The sequence below is a fragment of the Aquarana catesbeiana genome, linkage group LG09, assembly GCF_042186555.1.
Source record: "Aquarana catesbeiana isolate 2022-GZ linkage group LG09, ASM4218655v1, whole genome shotgun sequence".
Lineage (NCBI taxonomy): Eukaryota > Metazoa > Chordata > Amphibia > Anura > Ranidae > Aquarana > Aquarana catesbeiana.
This window is the reverse complement of record NC_133332.1, coordinates 234903925-234931066: the sequence shown is the minus strand read 5'-3', so window position 1 is coordinate 234931066 and position 27142 is coordinate 234903925. Positions and strand designations below refer to the sequence as shown.

The 27142-nt window shown below is 42.1% G+C and overlaps 1 protein-coding gene across 2 annotated transcripts in view; it reads left to right on the top strand.

The window, feature by feature from the left end:
• Window positions 1-27142, top strand: part of EXD3 (exonuclease 3'-5' domain containing 3) — a 491324-nt gene that overhangs the window by 187090 nt on the left and 277092 nt on the right. For both annotated transcript variants that reach the window (XM_073599974.1, XM_073599975.1), the window contains 3 exons: window positions 5862-5935; window positions 7303-7341; window positions 18589-18755. In XM_073599974.1, coding sequence (XP_073456075.1) covers window positions 5862-5935; window positions 7303-7341; window positions 18589-18755 — 280 coding nt within the window. The remainder of the gene's footprint in view (window positions 1-5861; window positions 5936-7302; window positions 7342-18588; window positions 18756-27142) is intronic.

The following is a 27142-nucleotide window of genomic DNA, read 5'->3' as shown; positions in this document are numbered from 1 at the left end:
CCTGACTTGAATCCAATAGAAAATCTATGGAAAGAACTAAAGATCAGATCATAGAAGAGGCCCACGAGACCTTCAAGATTTGAAGACTGATTGGGTGGAAGAATGGGCCAAAATCACACCTGAGCAATGCATGTGACTAGTTTCTCCATACAGGAGGCGTCTTGAAGCTGTTATTACCAACAAAGGATTCTGTATGTATGAAGTATTAAATACATTTCAGTTAGCGTGTTCAATACTTTTTCCCTGTGTCATTCCATTTTATTACACATAACTTGATTTCTAAATTTATTTGTTTTGGTGTCTTTGTATCTATGGATTGCATGGACCTTGTTAATGACATGGGGTGAAAATTTAATGTCACTATCACCTTTAGAAATATATTTACCTACAAAAATGGTGACGTGTTCAATATTAATTTTACCTGCTGTATATTGCAGCTTACCAATCATTAGATGTGGTGGCTGCATTAGTTTTCTTTTCTTTTTTTTTTTTACTTTTTTCCCCCTCTGTTTTCACCTGGTGACCTGGCCAATAACCTACCTCCTGTATTACAGTGCCCCCACTCTGGATGAAGGAGCTCAGGGGGGCACCATTGGACAGCATCATTGTCAGTGGAGGGGAATGTTGGATGTACTAGCAGAATTGGATACACTAACAAAGTTAAAACAAACCCAGACAATACGTTATAAGTAGTTGCAGCAAACTGTTTTTTTTTTCCTTTTGGGATAAAGGTTTTAGATAAAAGCTGATCATTGTAAGCACCCCTGTCAGTGGTAAATAGTTTGTCTCATCCCTGTAACTGCTACATCTGCAAGAGAGTTTGTTCTTTTGAAAAACAGACTTACTGGCTGAGTCACCAGGTGAAAATAAGGGAAAGGGTGCCTAAAAGAAAACTAATGCAACCACTGCATTTAAGAATTGGTAAGCTGCAATATAATAAATATATTTGCTTTTGGGTTTAATGCTGCTCTACCTCCCTAGGGAACATAAAGCACCTGGTCCTGTTTTGATCGGTGGCCCCATTGTCACCAAAATGCATTTCTTTATACTGGCTGTAGCTCCATCCCCTTTAAAGTCCGAATTATGGGCTGTGGAGGGAGATACAGCGAGCACAGATACCCCACCACCGCTCTAAGCTGATCGATCTCTCACTATTATGAATAGACAATCAGCACTGCTTGTTCGTTCATAACAGTGATAGATCTCTCAGCACTGCGGCTCTGTGTGTCTACCAACGGCTGCTTTTACACATAAACGTTTGATGAATTATGCAGCGCTATAAGAGCATTCACCTTTTCACTGAAAGATTAGCAATGTTGGGACCGATGCAGTGTATAACACAGCCTGACAGTGCTGATCATTCATTCAGAACACTGAAAGATCACACAGCAATAAAGTATTGTATAAATTATCGGCTGGGCTATGTATGTGTACAAGCAGCCACTGATCGACACACAGCACCCCAGGCTGTGTTAGTAATATTTTTTTATGTGTATGGCAGTGTTGGTTTTTAAAAAGAAAAAGGCCCCTGCTGCCAGAGATCAGAGCTGTCGATCTCAAATTAGTCTACTTTCCAGCAGAGTTGTTAGACTGGAGAAGGGGACCGACCAAACAGGACTGTTGTAAAATTTTTCCCAATCAGTTTTTTAAAGGAGTCCGGTGCGGTTTTGTGCACCGGTTCAGGTGCAAATTTGTTAAGTGTTTGACACTTGAAATTGCACCTGAACCGGACCTAAAATTGTACAGGGCTGTTTTGAAAAACGGACTGTGGCCATGCTGGACATGTGAACAAGCTCCATAGAAAGCTGGTTTGGTTCACATGTCATGCGAATCAGATGCAGTTTAAAATGCATCCAATTCACACATATGGGAACCGAGCCTAAACTGCATTGTCAAAATGATCATTGGAACCAGAGATGTAGAAAGCTGAATTATTTGCAAGTCTGAACTATTCCACTAAAAGCCAAGCTTGATCTCACCCATCATGCATCCTTATTGGTCAGTGAGGCAGCTCATCGCAATTGGGCCCCTTTCACACTGGTGGAGCTTTACGTTCATATTTGCTGAGGTATTCAGCCGCTAGCGGGGTGCTTTTAACCCCTGCTAGCGGCCGAAAAAGGGTTACAACCACCCACAAAGCGCTGCTGCAGCAGCGCTTTGCCGGCGGTATAGCCGTGCTGCCCTATTGATTTCAATGGGCAGGAGCGGTGGAGGAGCGATATACACACCGCTCCTTCACCGCTCCAAAGATGCTGCTAGCAGGACTTTTTTTTACTGTCCTGCCAGCGCACCGCTCCAGTGTGGAAGCCCTCTGGCTTTCACACTGAGGAGACAGGAGCGGCTCTTTCAGGGCTCTTTGCAGGCTCTATTTTTAGCTCTGTTGTGACTGCAAATCGCCCCAGTGTGAAAGGGGTCTTAAAGGTTAATAGGGAGGTAAATTTCAAATTTTTTTTTTTTTTGGGTAAAAGTTAGGAGTTGTATGTAATTTCAGCTGACAGTAGATTTGTATTAACGGATTGCTATGAGATTCTTTCTAAATGATCAGTGGCCTCCAAACTGCTGCCCTTTGCTATCTTTTATCCGGCCCTTGGGCACTAATCCTCCCAATGATATGAGGCACTATTCCTCCCACTAACCTCAACAGTGGGACATAAATTCTGCCACTGAAATTAATGATGGGGCATTAGTCCTCCCACTAATATCAGTGATGGGGCACTATTCTTTTCACTGACATCAACAGTGGGGGCACTATTTCTTGCACTGGTAGAAATGATTGGATACTATTCCTCCCACTATACCAATGATGGGACACGATGACTCCTACTAACCACCAAGCCTGAGGCCATGTTTATTCTCCCCCCCCTGTTCAAGATGACCTCTATGTATTTTTCATATCATGATCAGTTTGAATTAGCCAGGTTTGTTGTGACAGGTTTACTTTAATGATAAATAAATATATAATTGGGGATTCCAGCTATAATAGAGTGAAGCTTTTGTTATAGCCTTGTGAAAGGGGCAGAGCTGGGCAATCGCGTCTTTGAAATATACAAGGGCAAGCGGATGATTTGATCCACTAATCCCTATCTAAAATTTAAATACTCGCAGTAAGGCTGGCATTTATTCACATACAGTGCACTTTTATACACTTTCCCACATTTTGTTATGTTACAGCCTTATTCCATGGATTCAATTCATTCAGTTCATTATTTTCCTCAAAATTCTACAAACAATACCCCATAATTTCAACATGATATAAGTTTGTCTAAAATCTTTGCAGATCGCGCTACCCCCCCTCCTGCCGCGATCCGGTGCCCTCCGCCGCTTACTGGAGCCGTCGGTAGCGGTGGAGGCGATCGTGTCCTCTGCCGTTGTGTGTCTGGAGACGAGTGAGGCCAAGATGGCGCTCACTCGTCTCCAAGATACTGCTGGGCGGAAGCGACGTCAAAACGTCACTTCTGTCCACGCCTCTTAAAGGCATATTTTTTCAAATGTCATTTTTCTAAATGACTTTTTTTTTTTTTTTTTTTTTTATTGCATTTTAGTGTAAATATGAGATCTGAGGTCTTTTTGACCCCAGATCTCATATTTAAGAGGTCCTGCCATGCTTTTTTCTATTACAAGGGATGTTTACATTCCTTGTAATAGGAATAAAAGTGACACATTTTTTTTTTTTTTAAACAGTGTAAAAATAAATAAAATATTTTAAAATAAATAATAAAAATTAAAAAAAAAATTTTAAAACCCCCCTGTCCCGACGAGTTCGCGCGCAGAAGCGAACGCATACGCGAGTAGCGCCCGCATATGAAAACAGTGGTCAAACCACACATGTGAGGTATCACAGCGACCGGTAGAGCGAGAGCAATAATTCTAGCCCTAGACCTCCTCTGTAGCGCAAAATATGCAACCTGTAGAATTTTTTAAACGTCGCCTATGGAGATTTTTGAGGGTAAAAGTTTGACGCCATTCCACGAGCGGGCGCAATTTTCAAGCATGACATGTTGGTTATCAATTTACTTGGCGTAACATTATATTTCACAATATTAAAAAAAATTGGGATAACTTTACTGTTGTTTTATTTTTTTATTCAAAAAAGTGAATTTTTTCCAAAAAAAGTGCGCTTATAAGACCGCTGCGCAAATACGGTGCAAAAAAAAGTATTGCAATGACCGCCATTGTATTCTCTAGGGTGTTAGAAGAAAAACCATATATAATGTTTGGGGGTTCTAAGTAATTTTCTAGCAGAAAAACCTGTTTTAAACATGTAAACACCTAAAATCCAAAACGAGGCTGGTCCTTAAGTGGTTAAATCGCGTTCAAGTCTGGGTTGTGGCTGAGCCCCTCAAGGACATTCACAAAGTTGTCCCATAGCAACTCCTTTGTTATCTTGGCTGTGTGCTTAGGGTTGTTGTCCTGTTGGAAGATGAACCTTCGCTCCAGTCTGAGGTCCAGAGCACTCTGGAGCAGATTTTCATCAAGGATGTCTCTGTATGTTCATCTTTCCCTCAATCCTGATAAGTCTCCCAGTCCTGCCGCTGAAAAACATTCCCACAGCATGATGCAGCAATCACCATGCTTCACTGTAGGGATGGCATTGGCCAGGTGATGAGCTTTGCCTACTTTCCTCCAGACATGACACTTGCTATTCAGGCCAAAGTTTCATCGGACCAGAGAATTTTGTTTCTCATGGTCTGAGAGTCCTTCAGGTGCCTTTTATTGAGGAGTGGCTTCTGTCTGGTCACTCTAACATACAGGCCTAAATGGTGGAGTGCTGCAGAGATGGTTGTTCTTCTGGAAGGTTCTCTTCTCTCCACAGGGAAATGCTGGCGCTCTGTCAGAGTGACCATTGGGTTCTTGGTCACCACCGTGACTAAGGCCCTTCTCCCCTGATTGCTCAGTTTGGCCTGGACAGCCCACTCTAGGAAGAGTCCTGGTGGTTCCAAACGTCTTCCATTTACGGATGATGGGGCCACTATGCTCATTGGGACCTTTAATGCTGCAGAAATTTTTCTGTACACTTCCCCAGATCTGTACCTCCATACAATCCTGTCTCGGAGGTCTACAGTGACATGCTCTGACATGCACTGTTAACTGTGGGACCTTATATAGACAGCTGTGTGCCATTCCAAATCATGTCCAATCAACTGAATTTATCACAGGTGGACTCCAATCAAGTTTTAGAAACATCTCCAGGATGATCAGTGGAAACAGGATGCACCTGAGCTGAATTTTGAGTGTCATGGCAAAGACTGTGAATACTTATGTACATGTGATTTTTTTTCGTTTTATATTTTTAATACATTTGCAAAGATTTCAAACAAACTTCTTTCACGTTGTCATTATGAGATATTGTTTGTAGAAATTTGAGGAAAATAATGAATTTAATCCGTTTTGGAATAAGGCTGTAACATAACAAAATGTGAAAAAAGGGAAGCGCTCTGAATACTTTCCGGATGCACTGTATAATTGTGGAAGTAGCCGTATTGTCTTCTTTCATATGCATGCTGTATGTAGATCACAGTTATCTCCTCTTTACTGTTCTGATATCAATGCAATGAGCTCTGTAAATGCCTTTTACCTAAAAGAATAATTAATTCCGGGTAGATTATGGCAGCAGTTGTTTAGCAAAGGCGCTGGCTGCACTGTCTGATATACAAGCACTAGATACAAAGCTTACATATCTGTGATATTTCTCATGAGAAAAGCAAGCATTTAAATGTCAAAAATGATTTACAGGTAAACAAAAACTCATATGAGTACTACAGCAAACCTGTTTGCAATTATTATTATTATTTATTTTGCATAGTATGTTTATGTCATGCACTTTGTCTTTTATAAATTGAAAAAGCTCTTTTTTTCCCCAGCTATCTGTTCAAATATAATAAACCAGCGTCATATGGGCACCCTGAAATACCTCATGCATAAGAGATTTGTAGAGGTAGGTTTTAGCTATTCGTGGATTTATAATTTGTGAATTATTTTGAAATATTTAATGTTAAAACATCAGACAAAAACATTTTTTTTTTTTTTTTTTAGTTTTCACGAGAGTGAGAGAGGGTTTTTATTGCGGTCTGTGTCCCTATGGAGGAGCTCTAACCTCCCTATGAGGTTGATTTACCAAGACTGGAGAGTTCAAAATCTGGTGCAGCTTTGACCAAAAAAAACCTGGAAGCTGATTGGTTTTTATGCAGAGCTGCACCAGGTTTTACTCTCTCCATTTTAGTAAATAAGCCCCTATATGTCCTGGTGACTATTGTCAGTAGTATGGGTGGAATCTTCCAATGGGTATTGCTGACCCAGAAATAACTAAAAGGTGGGGGTTACACTAAGTTTGTGGAGAGTTCCACCTACTGCTGTGTCTCTGAAGGGTTAAGAGTAAGGGAAGGTCTCCCCAGTGGGGGCAAAACAGCAATAAAAAACATAAAAGAAGACCTCTTTCTCATTTTACCATCCCAAGCTAAAGAAGCTTTGGCTGGAGGAACACTTTTTAAGTGATAGTTAAATTTTACCAAATATATTAATCCATTTTTCTACTGGAGAATTAAACCACCTAGCCTTCTGTTTTTCAAGGACTCTATTGGTGAGATTTCTGTGTTGAGTTCCCGATTCTGCACATGTTTTATGAGGGGCTCCCACTCTCCTTGTAGGATTTATAAATCTACTTTTATATTATAAAGAATGTAACAGTAGTACCTGGAACACACAAAACTTCCAGGTGGACAAGAACATAGGAGAAATTGCTGTAGCATCTAAGACATAAGAACTAAGGTACTTTCACAGCCCACCAGACCTACCTATAACAAAAATACCACTTTTCTATCGATTGTCTTTTTGATATAATGCCTACAGGTCAATCTAATGCTATATTATAATGCCACTATTTGCTTTCCACTAGCTGATGTCATTGGTACCTAACAAGGTACCTTTTTTCAAAAATAAAAAATAAAACAGCAGTAAGAGTACCAAATCAAAGGTGGAAGAGGCTGTTGATTTCACGCTCTTACTGCGGTTTTATTTTCGGATTTGTAGTTTAGGTTACCCATTTAAGAAATACTTTTTTTTCTCGAGAGCTGTCTCACCAATGCCAATGAGCTCCATGGATCACATTGTAATTTCTACAATAATGTACTAATGAGAACTGAAGTCCCAGCATCTCTTGGATATGCCCTTTGGTTCTTGAGAATGCCCTCCTTCCCTGTTCCCTGATGCTTTGTGATGTCACTTTAATTCTTACATGGTACAGCATTATGTAAGCATATATCATGTCTTACTAACAAAAACATGGTTTCCAATTTTACTTTCCAGAAAACAATGACGGAGGAGAACTGGAGTGACCATGTCCAGGTAATTCTATCACCCCCCCATCTGTGAGGTAAACATCTTATCAGTGTCAGGCTGTGAGAACGCACAGAGGTCACTGGGGTTGTGTCTGTTTTGTTCTAACATCTGACACAGGGCCTTTAGTTCAGGCATTCCCGGACATTGGCCCTTCAGCTTTAGACGGAACAGATATATCAGAAAGCCTGACAGCTGTTGAATTAGTGGGAAATAGACTTATCATTGTGTCTCCAGTGAAAATTGTCTGTATTGCCCCAAAGCTACTAATCGTATTCAGACTCTAGCTGTTATATCAATATTATTCGTATTTTGAAGGACATGATATTGCTAATCTCTAAATAAAAGTGATATGACTACCTCCTCATTTATTTTACACCTATCTGTACAGGGTTATTAGAACTATTCATATCAGATCCTGTTTGCCTCAGCAGATTACAATCTAGTCATTCTATCCAACTGATAAATACTAAAGAGGGTAATTTATTATTATTATACAGGATTTATAAAGTACCAACAGTTTACTCAGCTCTTTACAACTTGAGGGTAGACAGTACAAATACAATACACTTTAATACAGTAGGAATCAGAGGGCCCTGCTCATTAGAACTTACAATCTAAGAGGGAAGGTCAAGAGATACAAGAGGTAATAATTATAATAGAGATGAAATATCGCTTTGTGAAGGGTTACTCCATACAAGTAAGTGGTCTGCGTTTTTTTTTTTTAACTTGTTTTTATTTGCTTGGTTTAAAAAATTACAAAACAGAGCCTTATGGGCATGCGTGGCCTTCATTTTACTGCCCATTCATAAAGTGCAGTCTGCGGTGTCATGGTGTTTTCTTTGCTTATGCAGCAGAGATATGCTGTGCTTGGAGGGGGGCCAGTTGCATGTCACATGACACTCTTTGCTTTTTTTTTTCCCTTCTTCATTTATACTGCATTGCACATTTGTCAAGCACACTGCTGTGCTTTCTACAGGGTTTGGACAAAAATATGGATACACTACATGCAGGTGTGAAATGTTTTGCGTTGAAAGCTGAAGTGATGTAACATTCTTTTGCTTCCGCTGTGTGATGAGACACCTAGCTAACAGATGGGAAGCCTCACTTTTGTCATTCACTACATGCGCTGCTAGTAATATGGAGTCATGTCAGAGCTTACGGGGTTTCAAAGACGGCAAATTGTTGGTGCCTGTTTAGCTGGTGCCTCTGTGACTGAAATTGACAATTTATTTTTGGTGTTGTGAGGTACAGTATCAAAGGTTATGACGGCATATACAGCTTCGGGGAAAACCTTGTCTGATAAGCATAAGCGCGGTCAACTGACCGAAAGAGACAAAAGGATATTGCGCAGGATTGTGACCCGGAATAAGAAAACAACTGCTGCAAAAGTGACTGCAGGGTTCAATCTCTGTCCTCCAAAGCCCATGTCCATAAAAGCTAAGCATAGGGAACTCCATGAGCAAAACATTAACAGGTGAGCTGCAATTGCCGAGTCAGTAGTGACCGATATTAATGCTCAGAAGAGGAGAAAGTGTTGCAACACCCATAAATCGTATACTATCGATCAATGGAAGACTGTAATATGGTCCAATGAATCGAGCTTCACACTGTACCCAACCACTGGGCATGTTTACGTGTAGTGAACACTGTCCCAAGCTTATAATCAGGACTATCTTGTGCCAATGGTAAAGCATGGTGGTGGCACAATCATGGTTTGGGCAACCATATCTTGGTATTCTGCAGGACCTGTCAGGACCTTAAAAGGTAGAGTCACTGCCAACGACTATGTACAAGTTTTGGCGACCAAGTGAACCCTTTGCACACATTGTTTGCTGAAGAGAGCGCCAAGACAATAATGCTCCAATTCACACAGCTGGTGTTGTCAAATCGTGGTTTGATAAGCATGCAGACAAAGTATCACGTCTTCCCTGTGCGCCGCAGTTACTTGACCTCAATATCATAGAGCCACTATGATCAATTTTGGAGAACAAGGTTTGGGCTCGTTTTCCGCCTCTGGCATCTCTGCAAAAAATGGAGCGATTTTTGCATGAAGAATGGTATCGGATTCCATTATCCACCATCCAAGACTTATATTTGTCAGTTCCCAAGAGAATTCAGGCCGTCATAGATGTCAAAGGCAGTCCAACATCATATTGGGTAATAATTTAGTTTTTTACCTGGTAATTTGCCTCTAATTTTGTCCAACCCCTGTAAGTGCCCAGTGTTCTCTTTTATCTGTTTTAATGAGGCGGTATGGATGCAGCAACATCATACAACTGCTTTATCAATGAACTCCAAGACTAATTACAGGAGAAGGAACCAGTTAAATTGACTCTTCCCCTTGCTTATTTTTAGGCTAAATAGCAGGCTAGAGCAGAGAGAGTAAAGCCGGCCATAGAAGAGTTGAAAACCAAACGAAAATCCTTAGTTCGTTTTTCGCATTATTAGTGTGCCAGCTGCGACGCGCGATTTTCATGCTGCAATTGAAACTGCCTGATTCAACATGCTGGATTTAGAAAAATGAAACAAATAATGGCACAATCCTATCTGCCATTTTAGTTTTTTATTAGATGTAACGTTCTCTTTTTGACACGTCTATGGCTGGCCTAAGGCGTACAATTTCATCTTCCATTTGCACCCTATACCACTCTGTTCACCAACCAGAGCTGAAAAAGAGACATAGAAACGTATACTCTACAATGTAGCTCTGCCATGTGGGGTGGGTTAAGCTTCCTTAGCCCTTTGCAAACTGTGCCACAGTGTTGAGTCACAACATTTACATTTTTTTAGGGTAGCATAGGCTGGGCAGCATGTGGAAAACATGTATTTAGTGTCGCCTCCTGCTCCAAATTGAACCTGAAAATTTGTTCTGAATCTGGAAAAGAACAGGTTTGCCTAAAACTACCAGTATTCATTAAAATGAAAACCAAAGTACTTAAAGCAGACAAGCACAGTAAGAACATGCACACTATGCAGACAGTGTCCTTGAAGGCATTTGAACACAATGGACCACTTAGGCAAACAATAGATTATGCAGTTTTCTTTGCTTCAACCATAGTTTGAAGCAAAGAAAATCACTTGATTCCCCCATCAACACAGTCAATGTTGATGGGGGAATCACTGTGCTATTGTATACAGGTTGTGGGAGGTTTCCACGCAGTCAGAATACAATGTTCACTGCTGGTGGCTATAACCGCTGGCAGTGATCACACAGAAAAACCCAACAGTCTGGTTGTACTTAAGTCGATTAGTAGATGGATTGAAACTTGGCTCGTTTAGCAGGAACTGGCCGAATTTGATCCGCTTATACCTGGGAAACCAGCCAAATTTTGATCCATCTATGGCTGGTTTTAACCGATGTTCTGCCCACTGCTCTATAAACAAGTTTTGTTTTCATGGAATGGTATTGTTCTCTAGGTATAAACCATATTCCAATATCCATAAAATTCACTGTTTGTACATTGTACATTCTCCTTTGTATGTAGGGATGAGTTAATAAAACTTCATCTGTAAAAAAGGGTTTCTGTTGCCTGTTGGAAACAAAAGTGATCTTTTATTTTCAAATTTAATGTACCAAAAATTGAAAAGTTTGTTGTTACAGGCAACATGCCTTCTTTCTTGAATTATGTGTAAATGATACTGTATGTACAGTATCTCACAAAAGTGAGTACACCCCTCACATTTTAGTAAATATTTTATTATATCTTTTCATGTAACAAAACTGAAGAAATTACACTTTGCTACAATGTAAAGTAGTGAGTGTACAGCTTGTATAACAGTGTAAATTTGCTGTCCCCTCAAAATAACTCAACACAGCCATTAATGGCTCAACCGCTGGCAACAAATGTAAGTACACCCATACAGCCCAAAGTGTCAATATTTTGTGTGGCCACCATTATTTTCCATCACTGCCTTAACCCTCTTGGGCATGGAGTTCACCAGAGCTTCACGGGTTGCCATCGGAGTCCTCTTCCACTCCTCCATGACGACATCACGGAGCTGGTGGATGTTGGAGACCTTGTGCTCCTCCACCTTCCGTTTGAGGATGCCCCACAGATGCTCAATAGGGTTTAGGTCTGGAGACATGCTTGGCCAGTCTATCACCTTTATCCCCAGCTTCTTTAGCAAGGCAGTGGTCATTTTGGAGGTGTGTTTGGGGTCGTAATCATGTTGGAATACTGCCCTGCGGCCCAGTCTCTGAAGGGAGGGGATCATGCTCTGCTTCAGTATGTCACAGTACATGTTGGCATTCATGGTTCCTTCAATGAACTGTAGCTCCCCAGTGCCGGAAGCACTTTTGCAACCCCAGACCATGACACGCCCACCACCATGCTTGACTATAGACAAGACACAATTGTCTTTGTACTCCTCACCTGGTAGCTGCCACACATGCTTGACACCATCTGAACCAAATAAGTTTATATATATATATGCAGGGGTGGGTGGCGCTGCCTGTCACTTGGAGAGTGATCTCCAGTGTTGACTAACTACGTGCAAGTGCTTAATTGAACCACAGTGTATGTGCACTATTATATATGTGCACAGGTAAGTGGCACTGCCTATCAAATGGAGAGTGACCTCCAGTAGTGACGTTCCACTAACCATGTGAGGTTACTGGTTACAGGCAAGTGTATTTTGTAATTAATAGATTTTTAAGGTCATCCTGCTAAGACATCACACAGGGTGTGCTTTGGCTAACCCTGTGTGAAACGGTTCAGTGGATCCCTATATGTGAATCCAGAGGGGTGGTTATATAAAAATAGATCAAAATGTCAAGAGGGAAAGACTTGTATGCAAAAAATATATATATGAAGTTTATACTAAACCAAAAAAAAAACACATACAGTGGGGACGGAAATTATTCAGACCCCTTTAAATTATTCACTTTTTGTTATATTGCAGCCATTTGCTAAAATCATTTAAGTTCATTTTTTTCCTCATTAATGTACACACAGCACCCCATATTGACAGAAAAACACAGAATTGTTGACATTTTTGCAGATTTATTAAAAAAAAAACTGAAATATCACATGGTCCTAAGTATTCAGACCCTTTGCTCGGTATTTAGTAGAAGCACCCTTTTGATCTAATGCAGCCATGAGTATTTTTGGGAAACATGCAACAAGTTTTTCACACCTGGATTTGAGGATCCTCTGCCATTCCTCCTTGCAGATCCTCTCCAGTTCTGTCAGGTTGGATGGTAAACGTTGGTGGACAGCCATTTTTAGGTCTCTCCAGAGATGCTCAATTGGGTTTAAGTCAGGGCTCTGGCTGGGCCATTCAAGAACAGTCACGGAGTTGTTGTGAAGCCACTCCTTCGTTATTTTAGCTGTGTGCTTAGGGTTGTTGTCTTGTTGGAAGGTAAACCTTTGGCCCAGTCTGAGGTCCTGAGCACTCTGGAGAAGGTTTTCGTCCAGGATATCCCTGTACTTGGCTGCATTCATCTTTCTTTCTCGAACATCACGGGACACAGAGCCTCAGTAATTACTGATGGGTTATATAGGTATCACTGGTGATTGGACACTGGCACACCCTAACCAGGAAGTTCAACCGCCTATATAATCCCTCACCCTTGCAGGGATACCTCAGTTTTTACGCCAGTGTCTTAGGTGGGACGGATGCTTTGGTGATTCCGTGGCATCGGTTCTCACTGATTTATGCGTTCCCGCCTATTCTGCTACTGCCACGACTCCTTCGCAGGATCAGGCAGGAAAGGAAGTCAGTACTTCTGGTGGCCCCCGCTTGGCCCAGAAGGACGTGGTATGCGGAAATAGTAAGGATGACGGTGGGTTCCCCGTGGACACTACCGGTACGCCCAGACCTGTTATCTCAGGGTCCAGTGTTCCATCCTGCTTTACAAATGCTAAATTTGATGGTTTGGCTATTGAGACCCACATTCTGAAGAGTCATGGGCTTTCAGGTCCTGTGATATCTACCTTGATCAATGCAAGGAAGCCAGCTTCCAGAATGATTTATCATAGAGTCTGGAAAGCTTATATATCCTGGTGTGAATCCAGGGGTTGGCATCCCAGAAAATATGTGATTGGTAGAATTCTTGATTTTCTACAATTGGGATTAGAGATGAAGCTGGCCTTGAGTACCATCAGGGGCCAGGTCTCGGCCTTATCAGTATTATTTCAACGGCCACTTGCTTCGCATTCTTTGGTCCGAAACTTTATGCAGGGGGTGATGCGTCTTAATCCTCCGGTTAAAGTGCCCCTAAACCCCTGGGACTTGAACTTGGTTCTGTCTGTATTACAGAAACAGCCTTTTGAACCAATACGTCAGATTCCTTTGGTCTTGCTGACAAGGAAGTTAATTTTTCTGGTAGCCATCTCTTCTGCTAGAAGAGTATCAGAATTAGCAGCTCTTTCCTGTAAAGAGCCTTATTTGATTGTACACAAGGATAGAGTGGTACTGTGCCCTCATCCTAGTTTTTTTACTGAAGGTGGTTTCAGATTTTCATCTAAACCAAGACATTGTTCTACCTTCCTTTTTTCCAGATCCCTGTTCTCCGGAAGAAAGATCATTACATTCTTTGGATGTAGTAAGAGCAGTTAAGGCCTATCTGGAAGCGACTGCTCAGATTCGCAAAACGGATGCTTTGTTTGTGCTGCCAGACGGTCCCAGTAGAGGACAAGCAGCATCAAAAGCTACCATTTCTAAATGGATTCGACAATTGATCATTCAAGCTTATGGTTTGAAACAGAAGATTCCTCCGTTTTCAGATCAGGGCACATTCCACAAGGGCTATTGGTGTTTCTTGGGCAGTGCATCACCGGGCCTCTATGGCTCAAATCTGCAAGGCCGCAACCTGGTCTTCAGTCCATACATTCACCAGATTCTATCAGGTGGATGTGAGAAGGCATGAGGATATCGCCTTTGGGCGTAGTGTGCTGCAGGCAGCGGTACAGGGTCCTCAGGTCTGATTGCACCCTACTTGGTTGTGGTTCCCCCCCCCTCAGATAGCATTGCTCTGGGACATCCCATCAGTAATTACTGAGGCTCTGTGTCCCGTGGTGTTCGAGAAAGAAAATAGGATTTTTAAAAACGGCCTACCTGTAAAATCCTTTTCTTTCGATGGACATCACAGGACACAGAGGTCCCGCCCCTCTTCTACTACACTATATTGCTTAGCTACAAAACTGAGGTATCCCTGCAAGGGAGAGGGATTATATAGGGGGTTGAACTTCCTGGTTAGGGTGTGCCAGTGTCCAATCACCAGTGATACCTATATAACCCATCAGTAATTACTGAGGCTCTGTGTCCCGTGATGTCCATCGAAAGAAAACGATTTTACAGGTAAGCTGTTTTAAAAAATCCTATTTTCCCTTGATTGTAACTAGTCGTCCTGTCCCTGCAGCTGAAAAACACCCCCACAGCATGATGCTGCCACCACCATGCTTCACTGTTGGGACTGTATTGGACAGGTGATGAGCAGTGCCTGGTTTTCTCCACACATACCGCTTAGAACTAAAGCCAAAAAGTTCTATCTTGGTCTCATCAGACCAAAGAATCTTATTTCTCACCATCTTGGAGTCCTTCAGGTGTTTTTTTAGCAAACTCCATGCGGGCTTTCATGTATCTTGCACTGAGGAGAGGCTTCCGTCGGGCCACTCTGCCATAAAGCCCCGACTGGTGGAGGGCTGCAGTGATGGTTGACTTTCTACAACTTTCTCCTATCTCCCGACTGCATCTCTGGAGCTCAGCCACAGTGATCTTTGGGTTCTTCTTTACCACTTCTTTACCACTCTCACCAAGGCTCTTCTCCCCGATAGCTCAGTTTGGCCAGACTACCAGCTCTAGGAAGGGTTCTGGTTGTCCCAAACGCCTTCCATTTAAGGAACCTTAAATGCAGCAGACATTTTTTTCGTAACCTTGGCCAGATCTGTGCCTTGCCACAATTCTGTCTCTGAGCTCTTCAGGCAGTTCCTTTGACCTCATGATTCTCATTTGCTCTGACATGCACTGTGAACTTTAAGGTCTTATATAGACAGGTGTGTGGCTTTTTTAAGCAAGTCCAATCAGTATAATCAAACACAGCTGGACTCAAATGAAGGTGTAGAACCATCTCAAGGATGATCAGAAGAAATGGACAGCACCTGAGTTAAATATATGAGTGTCACAGTAAAGAGTCTGAATACTGAGGACCATGTGATATTTCAGTTTTTCTTTTTTTAACAAATCTGCAAAAATGTCAACAATTCTGTGTTTTTCTGTCAATATGGGGTGCTGTGTGTATATTAATGAGGAAAAAAAATGAACTTGATTTTAGCAAATGGCTGCAATATAACAAAGAGTGAAAAAGTTAAGGGGGTCTGAATACTTTCCGTCCCCACTGTATATAGAAATAATCCTCTGTATAGGATATCCTAGATCTCTACATGTGTATCCAAAAATGCACCTTGAATAAATGTATGTGTAAACAAATCGTGTAAATTCATCAAATGGACTAAAGTCTCATGTGCAAAATAATCAGTATTATATAAGTCCAGTTCCTAGTGCTAATTTATAAGTGAAATCTTCCAAAGTGACTTGTGCGAATATCATTCATAGGTAAAAATCTTGTGCAAACAGCGTGAAGTGACCTTCGTGCTCCCCTTCAGTTCCCCACTCATCAGATCCTCATACCCCTGCAGGGGTAGTTCGCATAAAATGGGGATGTATCTAGAACGGTCCTCCTCCTTGGTGTGTCAGACCCTGGGATGTCCGGACCCCATGTCCCTGCTAGGGTGAGCAACGATGAGCATGGTTGCAAACTTCTGGATGGTCACCTTCTCCGTGGCACCTCAAGACCGTGGAGTATCCTGTCAGGAGATCAAGAGGGAAAGGCCCCGCCGGTACGGGAACTGGAAGGGGGAGAAGTTCTCTAGTCTGATCCTGGGAATTGAAGGGAGAGGGGGAAAAGTCCTGTAGTCTGATCACAGGGCTGGCAGTGGGGAAGATGTCCTGCAGTCCCAGCAGTGGAATGGTATGGTCCTGCCAGACACCTGATCCAAGCACTGGAGAGGTCCTGCAGCCTGGTCCTGGGACTGGAAGGGAGGAAGGTACCTTGTGTTCTCCACAGGAGTTCAGATCTTCTGACGTCTTCAGCAAACTGTTTGCGGACTTGTGCATCATCTTTAGTAGAGGCTTCCTTCTGGGACGACAGCCATGCAGACCAGTTTGATGCAGCATGTGGCGTATGGTCTGAGCACTAACAGGCTGACACCCCACCCCTTCAACCTCTGCAGTATTGCTGGCAGCACTCATACATCTATTTCCCAAAGACAACCTCTGGATATGACGCTGAGCACGTGCACTCAACTTCTTTGATCGACCATGGCAAGGCCTGTTCTGAGTGTAACCTGTCCTGTTAAAACGCTGTATGGTCTCGACCACCATGCTGCAGCTCAGTTTCAGGGTCTTGGCAATCTTCTTATAGCCTAGGCCATCTTTATGTAGAGCAACAATTCTTTTTTTCATATCCTCAGAGAGTTATTTGCCGTGAGGTGCCATGTTGAACTTCCAGTGACCAGTATGAGAGCGTGAGAGCGATAACACCAAATTGAACACACCTGCTCCCCATTCACACCTGAGACCTTGTAACACTAAGGATGACAGCGGTGAGGGAAAATGGCTAATTGGGCCCAATTTGGACATTTTCACTTAGGGGTGTACTCACTTTTGTTGCCAGTGGTTTAGACATTAATGGCTGAGTGTTGTTGTTTTGAGGGGACAGCAAATTTACACTGTTATACAAGCTGTACACTCACTACTTTACATTGTAACAAAGTGTTTTTTTTTTGCAATTTTGTGATCATGAAAAAATATAATAAAATATTTACAAAAATGTGAGGGGGTGTGTACTCACTTTTGTGAGATACTGTATGTGGGCTTGTGTGTGTGCGTGCGTGTAGGGGTGACTATTGATAATGGGTGGCAGTTGATGTGCAGCTTCATTTTCATCTCAATCACAGGTAGGCCTAAAGGGAACCTGTAATATTCTTTTTTACTTTCAGATATGCATATCCCCTTGGACCTATTGGTACTAACTTTAAAGCAACTAAAAATAACATTAAAAAACAACCAGCCTTTAAAAGAAGAGTAATAATGCTCACCGGTCCTGTTGGTGACTCTGATCTTCACTGTCTTGCAGAGCTACACCAGCCAAAGAATCTTCTACTTCCAGCACTATTATGTCTCTGCAAGAATCCAATAGTTGGAAACCAATCATGCAGTAGGGAACATAGTTATCCAATGCAACCTGACATGTTGAATACTGAAGAATCTTCAGCTGTTAATTCTCTGCAAGAGAGCGAAAATCTGAGTCACAGACAGCTGGACTCGGGGCTCCTTTACACACAGCGATTTTTTTACCACGGTTTTGTGGCCGGCGGTCAGAACGTACCTATTCTGAACACAATTCTTCCGCATTCAGGAGAGGGAGGTTGAACCTCCCCTAACCGCAGAAACTTCCAAACTCTTGTCAAAGCCTATGTGTACATGGACACATAGGCTTTTATGGAGTTGAGTTTCGGAGCTTCGGCAAAAAAAGCCAAAAGGTCCTAAACTCAAGTTTAGAAGCTGTAGTGTAAATGAGGGCTTAGGCTGGGTTCACACATGTGCGGTGCGAATTGAAGCTCAGTTTTCACAGCTAATTGACAAAGAAGTAGTTCAGTGTTTCACATCAGTTTTTGATCAGGTCAGGTTTACATCAGGATCAGGTCAGGATTTTATCCTGTTCACAACGGAATGCATCTGCGAATCAGATGTGTTCCCATTGAAGATAATGTTTTTGCAATTCACACCGCATTTGCCCAGAAAACACACACGTTTTTTGGACAATGCGGAGTACGAATTCAATGCGCATATGTGAAAAAGCCTCATTCAAATAAACATATTTTAAAATGTCATGCGAATTGGATGCGGTGTAAGCCGCATCCAATACGCATAGGTGTGAACCCAGCCTTAGTGTTGGTGCTTTTCTATTAGAGACTGGCTGTTTTGTTTTTTTTTTTAACTGACAGAGTGTCCAGGCAAGCAGCTAAATACATGGAAATACATATGTTTTTACCTTTTTTTTTCCATGCCAAATGATTTGTAATTTTTGTGATACATACACTTTTGCTAATCAGTAAAATCACTCTTCTACTTCTGGATATAATATTACCGCTTTCTGAATTGGCACAATGAACAGACTGGAAGGTTCCTGAAGTTCTTCTTTAACAGCAACATATTTATTTTTGACTGGAAACTCTTTTTATTTTGCAGAGTATAGTTGTAGATAATGACTGGCTCCAGGAGCAATGCATTGCCCTGCTATTCCGCTATTGTGATAGGCAGACAGCTGGATGCTGGGCTCTGAAGTTCGGACTACCCAAGGAGAAGCTTCCTCGAGATTTAGCAGATATTCTTCAGGACTTTTGTATTCAAGAGAAGTAAGTTACACACCATCCACACCCTTATATGAGAACTATGTTTCAAGTGTCAAGCAGCCAGTGCTATAGTAATATATAAATAGGAACGGTAAGGAAATTAACAAGATCTAATTTGTAATAGATTTTTGTAAGAATTGAATCTTGTTTCTTAAGTTGTTCTAAAAATGCAGCCTTGCCTCTCAGGGATGTCTGTGTGTGCTGTTATTTACTTGTGTTCTCTCCCTGTGGAAGCAGAAGTGTCAGCCTATTGGAGAATTTACCTGTCGCCTGGCTGAGCTCCAGTCTGATATCTGACACACTGTAAATTTTAACAATTACAGCTCCAGTACTCATACCCTCTCCGTGGGTTTCCTTCCCCCTGAGATGCTTACAGAACCTTTAAAGTATCATTGTTTTATGAATGTCTGCACTGAGTCTCTGAAGAGACTGTAACTAAATAATCAAAATGACTTAATGCCTGAGAGGAAAGATGTCTTTGTTGTAAAAGTGAAAATTGAAGATTGAGATTACTACAAATTACTAAAAATGCCTATTGGTGACTGGTTCTCTTTAAATTATTTTTGAAATTATTATTGTTGACACTATACACCTTATTAGTAATAACTATAATAATATGATGAGCAATATATATATATATATTTATTTTTTTAACTGAGATCAACTGATCTTTAAAGTTAAAGCATCATTTTGTTTCAATTTTTGGTAGATAATGGAGAGTTAGAGATACTAAACCAACAACAGTAAAATCAGTCTGTATACACAGTAAAGCATGCTTGTTATACTCTCTGTGGAACCCAATCCTGATCCAAGATGGGGGGCTGTGCTGTCAGGACCAGCATGGAATCCAGGCAACCGGAAGTAACGTCAGAATGGGCGGTACATGTTTTGAAGCATGCTTAGTCACTCCTTCTTCAAACCAATGGTTGGTTTGAATCATCTTGGATCAGAGAGACAGTATTTACCACCGCTGGTTGGCTGGAACTTCCACCTACAGCTGTCTCACTCCCAGGAGGCATTCCGCTGGATGTTATGGATTCATTGATAAGTCTGTTTTTCACTTCCATCTTGTAAGTGTTTTTAACCCTTCCTTCTCATTAAAGTGTTTTATTACTACACTTAGAAGCGCCTTCTTCTCTGCTTTGTTAATCAGAATCAGATAACAGCTCTCATCCAGGAAAATCTCTCCTATGATGGAGTAGGACAGATGGTCTAGGTCCTTTAAACCAGGTCCAAATGAGCCAATCTCATTCGATAAGGGGACTCAAAGTTAACCCAGAAAGGAAAAAAGACTCGCTATAGTGTAAAAACCAGTATGACATTTAATAAAAATAGGTAATGCACTTACTCTTAAGAGCATAACAAACAGCATGTAAAAAAGCCGTCTGGCTATAGTGTATACGCCTGTCCTTCCGTGATCCTAGCAGCATGGTAACATCAGCACATCCCTCTTAAAACTTTACCTTTTTGCTCCTTTAAAAGCAGTCTTGTTATGATTCAGCCCCTAGTCATATGGCTATGGGTGAGGCATTGGTATCCTGTCCTCTGCCAGTATTGAGGATGTTGGGCAGATGGCATTAGCAGACTGTTCAAGCAGAACAGCTTAGTACCCAGCAGTGGTGGAACGTTGGTCCTCTGGCACTAATGTGCAGAAAAACAGAGCTGCCTTTTGAGCATCTCTCTCCAGCTCAACCCTTTCCCTGAACTTCTTTTGCACAGACGGATCCCAGCATCCTGTGTGCCAAAGAATTCCCAACGCTCAGGTGCCAAGAGTGGCCAGGTCAGGGCGTGCGAGAAAGGTTATTCCCAGGCCCAGAAGCCGCAGTGTAAACACGTACCATCACCTCCGCTTGGCACTTAGGGCTGGTCCGGATCTTAACCTGAGCGAAGATGCACACCATGGCTAAATAGCTAGCACAAATATTGACTTCCCCAGGCACACACATACACACAAAATGCCCCATGATATTTGCACAGCAGACCTTAGTGAGCGGGTGGCCCTGAGCTCAGGACAGAGCTGTATATCTCAAAGCAGCGTGGGAAGATCAGAGTCTGCTGCTCAAGGGATGAGACAGAGCAATGACAGAGTTTTTTTTTTTTTTTTTTTTTTTCCTTTTACTAGTTTACCTGTCTGGCTGAGAACTGGCTTTCCACCATTTAACACATTCACTGCCACGCATGAGTTCACATAGAGAGAAGAGTCTCTGTGTTCTTGGACTGTCTCCAATTCCCATGAGAAGCCCTAAGAGACACTTTTCTTCCCCCGTCCTGGGAACATCAGTCTTAACAAGTCTGCAGCCATGCCTGGCTCTGGGGCTCAGGTGTAATTCCCATGGCGGAGAGCAGAAGTAGGCATTCTTTGCTCCCACAAGTAGCTGGGGAACTACAACTCCCAGAAGGACATTGAAATGTGCTGGGATTTGTAGTACCATAAGGTCAGGAAGCTACTGCTTTGCCTAGTTGGTATATAGCTGGATGTAATTGGCTTGTAAGTCCATGCTTTAACTATGGGGTTCAGTTCTAAACAGTGCAATGGAAATCTGGCCATACACTACCCTGTTTCCCCGAAAATAAGACCTAGCGTGATTGTCGATGATGGCTGCAATATAAGCCCTACTCCCCAAATAAGCCCTACCCTGTTTCCCCGAAAATAAGCCCTACCCTAAAAAGAAGACCTACAAGGACTTTAACTAGGGCTTATTTGGGGTATAGGGCTTATATTGCAGCCATCACCGATAATCACGCTAGGTCTTATTTTCGGGGAAACAAGGTAGTAGAACTGTATTCCAAATTTTCGCTTTCAAAACATTTGTTCAATTTTCTATTAGTTAATGGGCTCATATCGATGATTGTTTTTCACCTTAGTGATAAAACTAATCAAAGGAGCAGGATGGAAAAAAAATTCTTGAATTAAATACTATTAGGTTCCATTTATTCCAAAATTGAATGTTAAAAGCCTTGTTACATCCTCCCATGCTTGCCTTCAGGACTTCTCCAAAACCTGTATGTCCAGTCAGCCTCCACCATGTCTGCCTTTAGGCGATCCATGAAAACTCTTTTATTCAGGGAAGCCTACCCCACCTCCACCTAAAAACTGCTTGAGTCACCTCCATCAAATCATCCTCCACAGCTATTACATTTTGTACCACCTCCCCCTCCCTTTAGATTGGAAGCTCCATGAGCAGGGTCCTCCTATTCCTTCCGTACTGAACTGTATTGTAATTGTACTGCCCCCCTTTATATTATAAAGCGGTGCTCATACTGTTAGCGCTATATAAATTCTGTATAATAATAATAATATGAAGTACTTTCAATTGGAATTTGTCAAGTCTGTGATAGCATTATTGAACGCAACAAGATTCTTTGTACAAATGTCTGTATAAAAATCTACCAGTGTATGGCCAGCTGAAAGCGGAAGTAAACCCATCCATAAAATAGTTTCATTTTCGGCACGTGCTGGAAATGTAACACTCCCATTGGTTGTGCTCTCAACCAAACTGTCATTCCATCCAATGGCTGGTGTCATAACTGATCACAGGTGCAGCATCATGGCAGTTGTAGATTAAACAGAGGCAAAGATGGCAGCTTCCTTGGCTGAAAATGATAGTGTTGTTTACTTGCACTTTAAGGAGGACATGGGAGATTTAGAGAGAATTCAGAGGTGAATATGATTGGGGAAAAATTAACTTCTTTTAACTCAGTGGTCTCCAAACAGATGCCCGGGGGCCAGATGCGTCGCTTTGCTTGCCTTTATCTGGCCCTTGGGGCACTAGTTCTCCCACTTATGAGGCACTTTTCCTCCACTGACCCCAATGATGGGGTGCTATTCCTCCACTGACCCCAATGATGGGGTGCTATTCCTCCACTGACCCCAATGATGGGGTGCTATTCCTCCACTGACCCCAATGATGGGGTGCTATTCCTCCACTGACCCCAATGATGGGGCGCTATTCCTCCACTGATCCCAATGATGGGGCGCTATTCCTCCACTGATCCCAATGATGGGGCGCTATTCCTCCACTGACCCCAATGATGGGGCGCTATTCCTCCAGTAACCCCAATGATGAGGCACTATTCCTCCCTTGACACCAATGATGAGGAACTATTCTTCTCACTGACACCATCGTTGGGGCATTAGTCTATAATTCTATATTCCTTTTTCTACTCTTACATGCCACACTTTAAAGTGAATTGTAAAGTCTTGTTTTTTTTTTAAATAACAAACATCTCTTCTCGGGTCCCTCTTTGCTGCCCCTGACCCCTCCCTCCTATCGAGTGCCCCCTCAGCCAGCAGCTTTCTATGGGGGCACCCGAGCCAAGTCAGAGCTCCGTGTATCCATTCAGACGAGGATCACCGGCCCTGCCCCCTCTCTCCCCTGATTGGCTGACTGACTTTGATTGACAGCCACAGGGGCCAATGGTGCCACTGCTGTATCTCAGCCAATTAGGAGGGGTGTCCTAGACGCCTTTAGACACTCATGGATATTGCTGGAGAGAGAAGGGGCTCAGGTAATTAATAAGGGGGTGCTGATGAGGCTGCTGCAAACAGAAGGTTTTTTTATCTTAATGCATAGAATGCTTTAGGATAAAAAACCTGCCTTTACAACCCCTTTAAAGGGGTTGTAAAACCTCATGGTGAAAAACCTTTTGTACTGAACCCCCCCTCCATTTTCTTACCTGAGCCCGAATGTTCCAGCGTCGGGCACGAGCACAGCATAGGATAGATCAATGGCAGCAAGAGCCATTGTCCCACCGCTGTCAATCAAGCCCAGTGATGCAGGAGTTGGGGGGGCAAGGCCGAGTCCTGCTGTCTGTGTCATTGGACGCAGCAGCAGGACTCAGGAGAGTGCCCGCACGAGTGCCCCCATGGAAAGCGGCTCTCGGTGAGGGGCACTCGAGAAGAGGAGGAGCACCGGGGGGGGACGTCAGAAAAGGAGGATTGGGGCTGTTCTGTGCAGAACCCTTGCACAGAGGAGGTAAGTATAACATGTTTTTTGTTAAAAAAAAAACAAAAACTTTACAATCACTTTAAGGTCTAAAGAGCAGTAAACTGGCTCTTTGTTTGGAAAGTTTGGAGACCCCTGTTTTAGAGTAAACATTTTTATATGTCTAAGGTTACCCAAGCATATGAAATTATTGTTTCTGAGTTCAGCCAATAACAATGTTTTAGGAATAGTTGGACATTAACAGATAAACTGTCTTGTTGGCCTCACAGGACGAAAGTTCACACCTCTACATCACTACAGTATACCATAACGATGTGGTGATTGCTACGAGGAAGCAGTGAAAACTGTGAGGGACCCAGCAGATCCAGTTTCCCTGCAGATGTCAATGGACAATTCTTTATGATTTTAATGGTGTTAATTGGTGTGGGCAGCAGGAGAGGTAGGTATTTCCTCTCTTTTTTTTTTTTTTTTTTTTTTTATTACAGGTATAGTTTTTTTTTTGGAAGTTTAGTGTAGTGATAGGGTCACTTTAAAAAAGAAATCAACTAAAAATGTACTCCAAACCACTCTTAGGCTGGCCATAGATTATGTAATTTTCTTTCCTTCAACCACACTTGATTCCCCCATCAACACTGCTGCAATATTGTATTCTAACAGTGGGAGGTTTCTTCACCATCAAAATGCAATGATCACTGCCGGTGGCTATAGCCGTCGACAGTGATCACACGAAAATAAATAGACTGACTTCAGTACAACCGGCCTGCCCATAGATATATCGAAATTTAGTTGGTTATTGCTGAACCAGCTGAATTTCGATCTGTCTATGGCTGACTTTATTTTCCTTTAATCAGACACTAACCTTTTGCCATATCATCTGTTTAGATTGTGTCTTCACACCCGACTGATATCTAATTATGGGACAATCTAGCAATTGGCGCTTGCCTGTTCTAAACTGGATAATCTCAGCAGTTTCTTGTGATGTTATCTGCCTATTTCACATTCTGTTTTTGATCCATCTGGAACAAATCAACCAGCGTGCACAGTCTATGACTGCCCCTAATTAAGTGTCTCTCTTTATCATCCACTGGTGTATCATGCAGTGTTGTGTTATCTATAACAGCTTTTTATCTTGATCTCATCTGCCACCTCTGATTGTTCACTTGTAGTCGGTTATAGTAATTGCTCCAAATGCATTTGTTCAGCTTCTCAGACATGCCGAAACTTTGTTGTGATCCTCCTAAACACAGACCAAAATTCCCAGAACAATCAGAAAGGTGAATGACTATGCTCTGTTGGTGGGCTTTCATGTACCATAGAAGTGATGATGGCTACAAATGATGATATATATAATATCATATAATATTGTGTCAACCTAAATGTAATCACCCAACTCTGTGCTACAGACATACAATACCCCAAAAATATTAATACAAAGGTGTCCGTTTTTATGAAGCAGTGAACAGCGGTGATCCCGAGGATCGCCACTGATCACAGTCCACAAACAATTTATGAAACAGAGATAATCGGGGGAGAACGTGTTTGAACATGTTCTCCCGCCGATCATCTCCGCACACTGAGAATCCTCATTGACTGACACAGAAACGACCAGTTTATGAAGCTGCGATCTCAGCGCTTCACTGGCGATCTGAGTCAGAATTCACCTCCCCGATTCACCAGCTCAGGCATGGAGATTCGGGGAGTGAAGAGAGAATCCCTAAGGATCTGAGGAGGAAAGAGGAAGATTATTAACTTCCTTATACCTCGATCAGACCCCCAAAGACAGTAACCATGCCCCCCTGTCATATTTATGTGTGTGTGTGTGTGTGTGTATGTATATATATAATATATATATTTATTATTATTATACAGGATTTATAGCGCCGACAGTTTACGCAGCGCTTTACAATATTAGGGCAGACAGTACAATTACAATACAATTCAATACAGGAGGAATCAGAGAGCCCTGCTCGTTAGAGCTTACAATCTAGGAGGGAGGGTCAAGTTATACAAAAGGGTAATAGCTGTGGGGGATGAGCTAATGGAGAAAATAGTGCAGTTGTTAGATGGAGGCAGGGTAGGCTTCTCTGAAGAGGAAAGTTTTCAGGGATCGCCTAAAAGTGGATAAATTTGGAGACAGTCTGACAGATTGGGGTAGGGAATTCCAGAGGATGGGCGAGGCTCGGGAGAAGGCCTGGAGGCAGATATGGGAGGAGGTGATGAGGGAGCTAGAGAGCAGGAGGTCTTGGGAGGAACGAAGAGGGACATACACATATATATATATATATATATATATATATATATATATATATATACACGCACACCTTGTTTCCCCGAAAATAAGACCTAGTGTGATTGTCGGTGATGGCTGCAATATAAGCCCTACCCCCCAAATAAGCCCTACCCTGTTTCCCCGAAAATAAGCCCTACCCTGAAAATAAGACTTACAAGGACTTTAACTAGGGCTTATTTGGGGGGTAGGGCTTATATTGCAGCCATCACCGACAATCACGCTAGGTCTTATTTTCAGGGAAACAGTATATATATATATATATATATATATAATGTATTATGACTCTTTATTTTATTAGCATTAACCACGCCATCTGCCCGTGTACTGTGCAGTGATAATTTTATCACTGCTTAATAAACTGACATCTCTGTGTTTCTGTGAATTTCTGGTACTGTAATCTCATTATGTCTCACGAGATTCCAGTATCAGGGGCCGTTCTCCACTGTTTGAAGCGTTTGTAGATCACTTCACTCCTCCAAAGGGGAAGCGATCTACAAAGCTTCATAAACTGGCACCCAGAGGATCTCCTCTGAGAATGCCGGAGAATGAAGCAGTGAAATTTTTTCAATGCTTCATAAACAGACACCAATGTGGAATATTGCTGCAGCTTTCAATTCAATGTACCCAAAATATGTAAAATATTATAGCAATTAAAAAGACGCTGCCTGTCTGTTGCTGCATCAGAGGTAGTTTGTTTATGTTGAACAATGTGCCCTGTTGTGGTTTGTTGCCGCATCAGAGGATCTGCCCCTGCGCGGGCAATGTTTGGCCCCTGTGTGGGCAATTTTGTATGCTAATGAAAAACTTTATAAAAAAGATTTTGCAAAAAAAAAAAAGGCACTGCTAACATTAAATGTGCATTATATAAAATATGCACCACTGTAAAAACTAAACTGACCAAGTGTATGACAAATAAAGATTAGTCCATCATGCCAAAGTTCTAAATAAACTTTAAACTCCAGTGCTTAAATAACGATTAGTCCATCCTGTAACAATTTAACCTTCAAGCCAACATGGTGCATATACACTATATTGTCAAAAGTATTTTGACGCCTGCCTTTACACAAACACATGAACCTTAATGGCACCCCGGTCTTAGTCCATAGGGATCAATATTGAGCCCACCCTTTTGCAGCTATAACAGCTTCAACTCT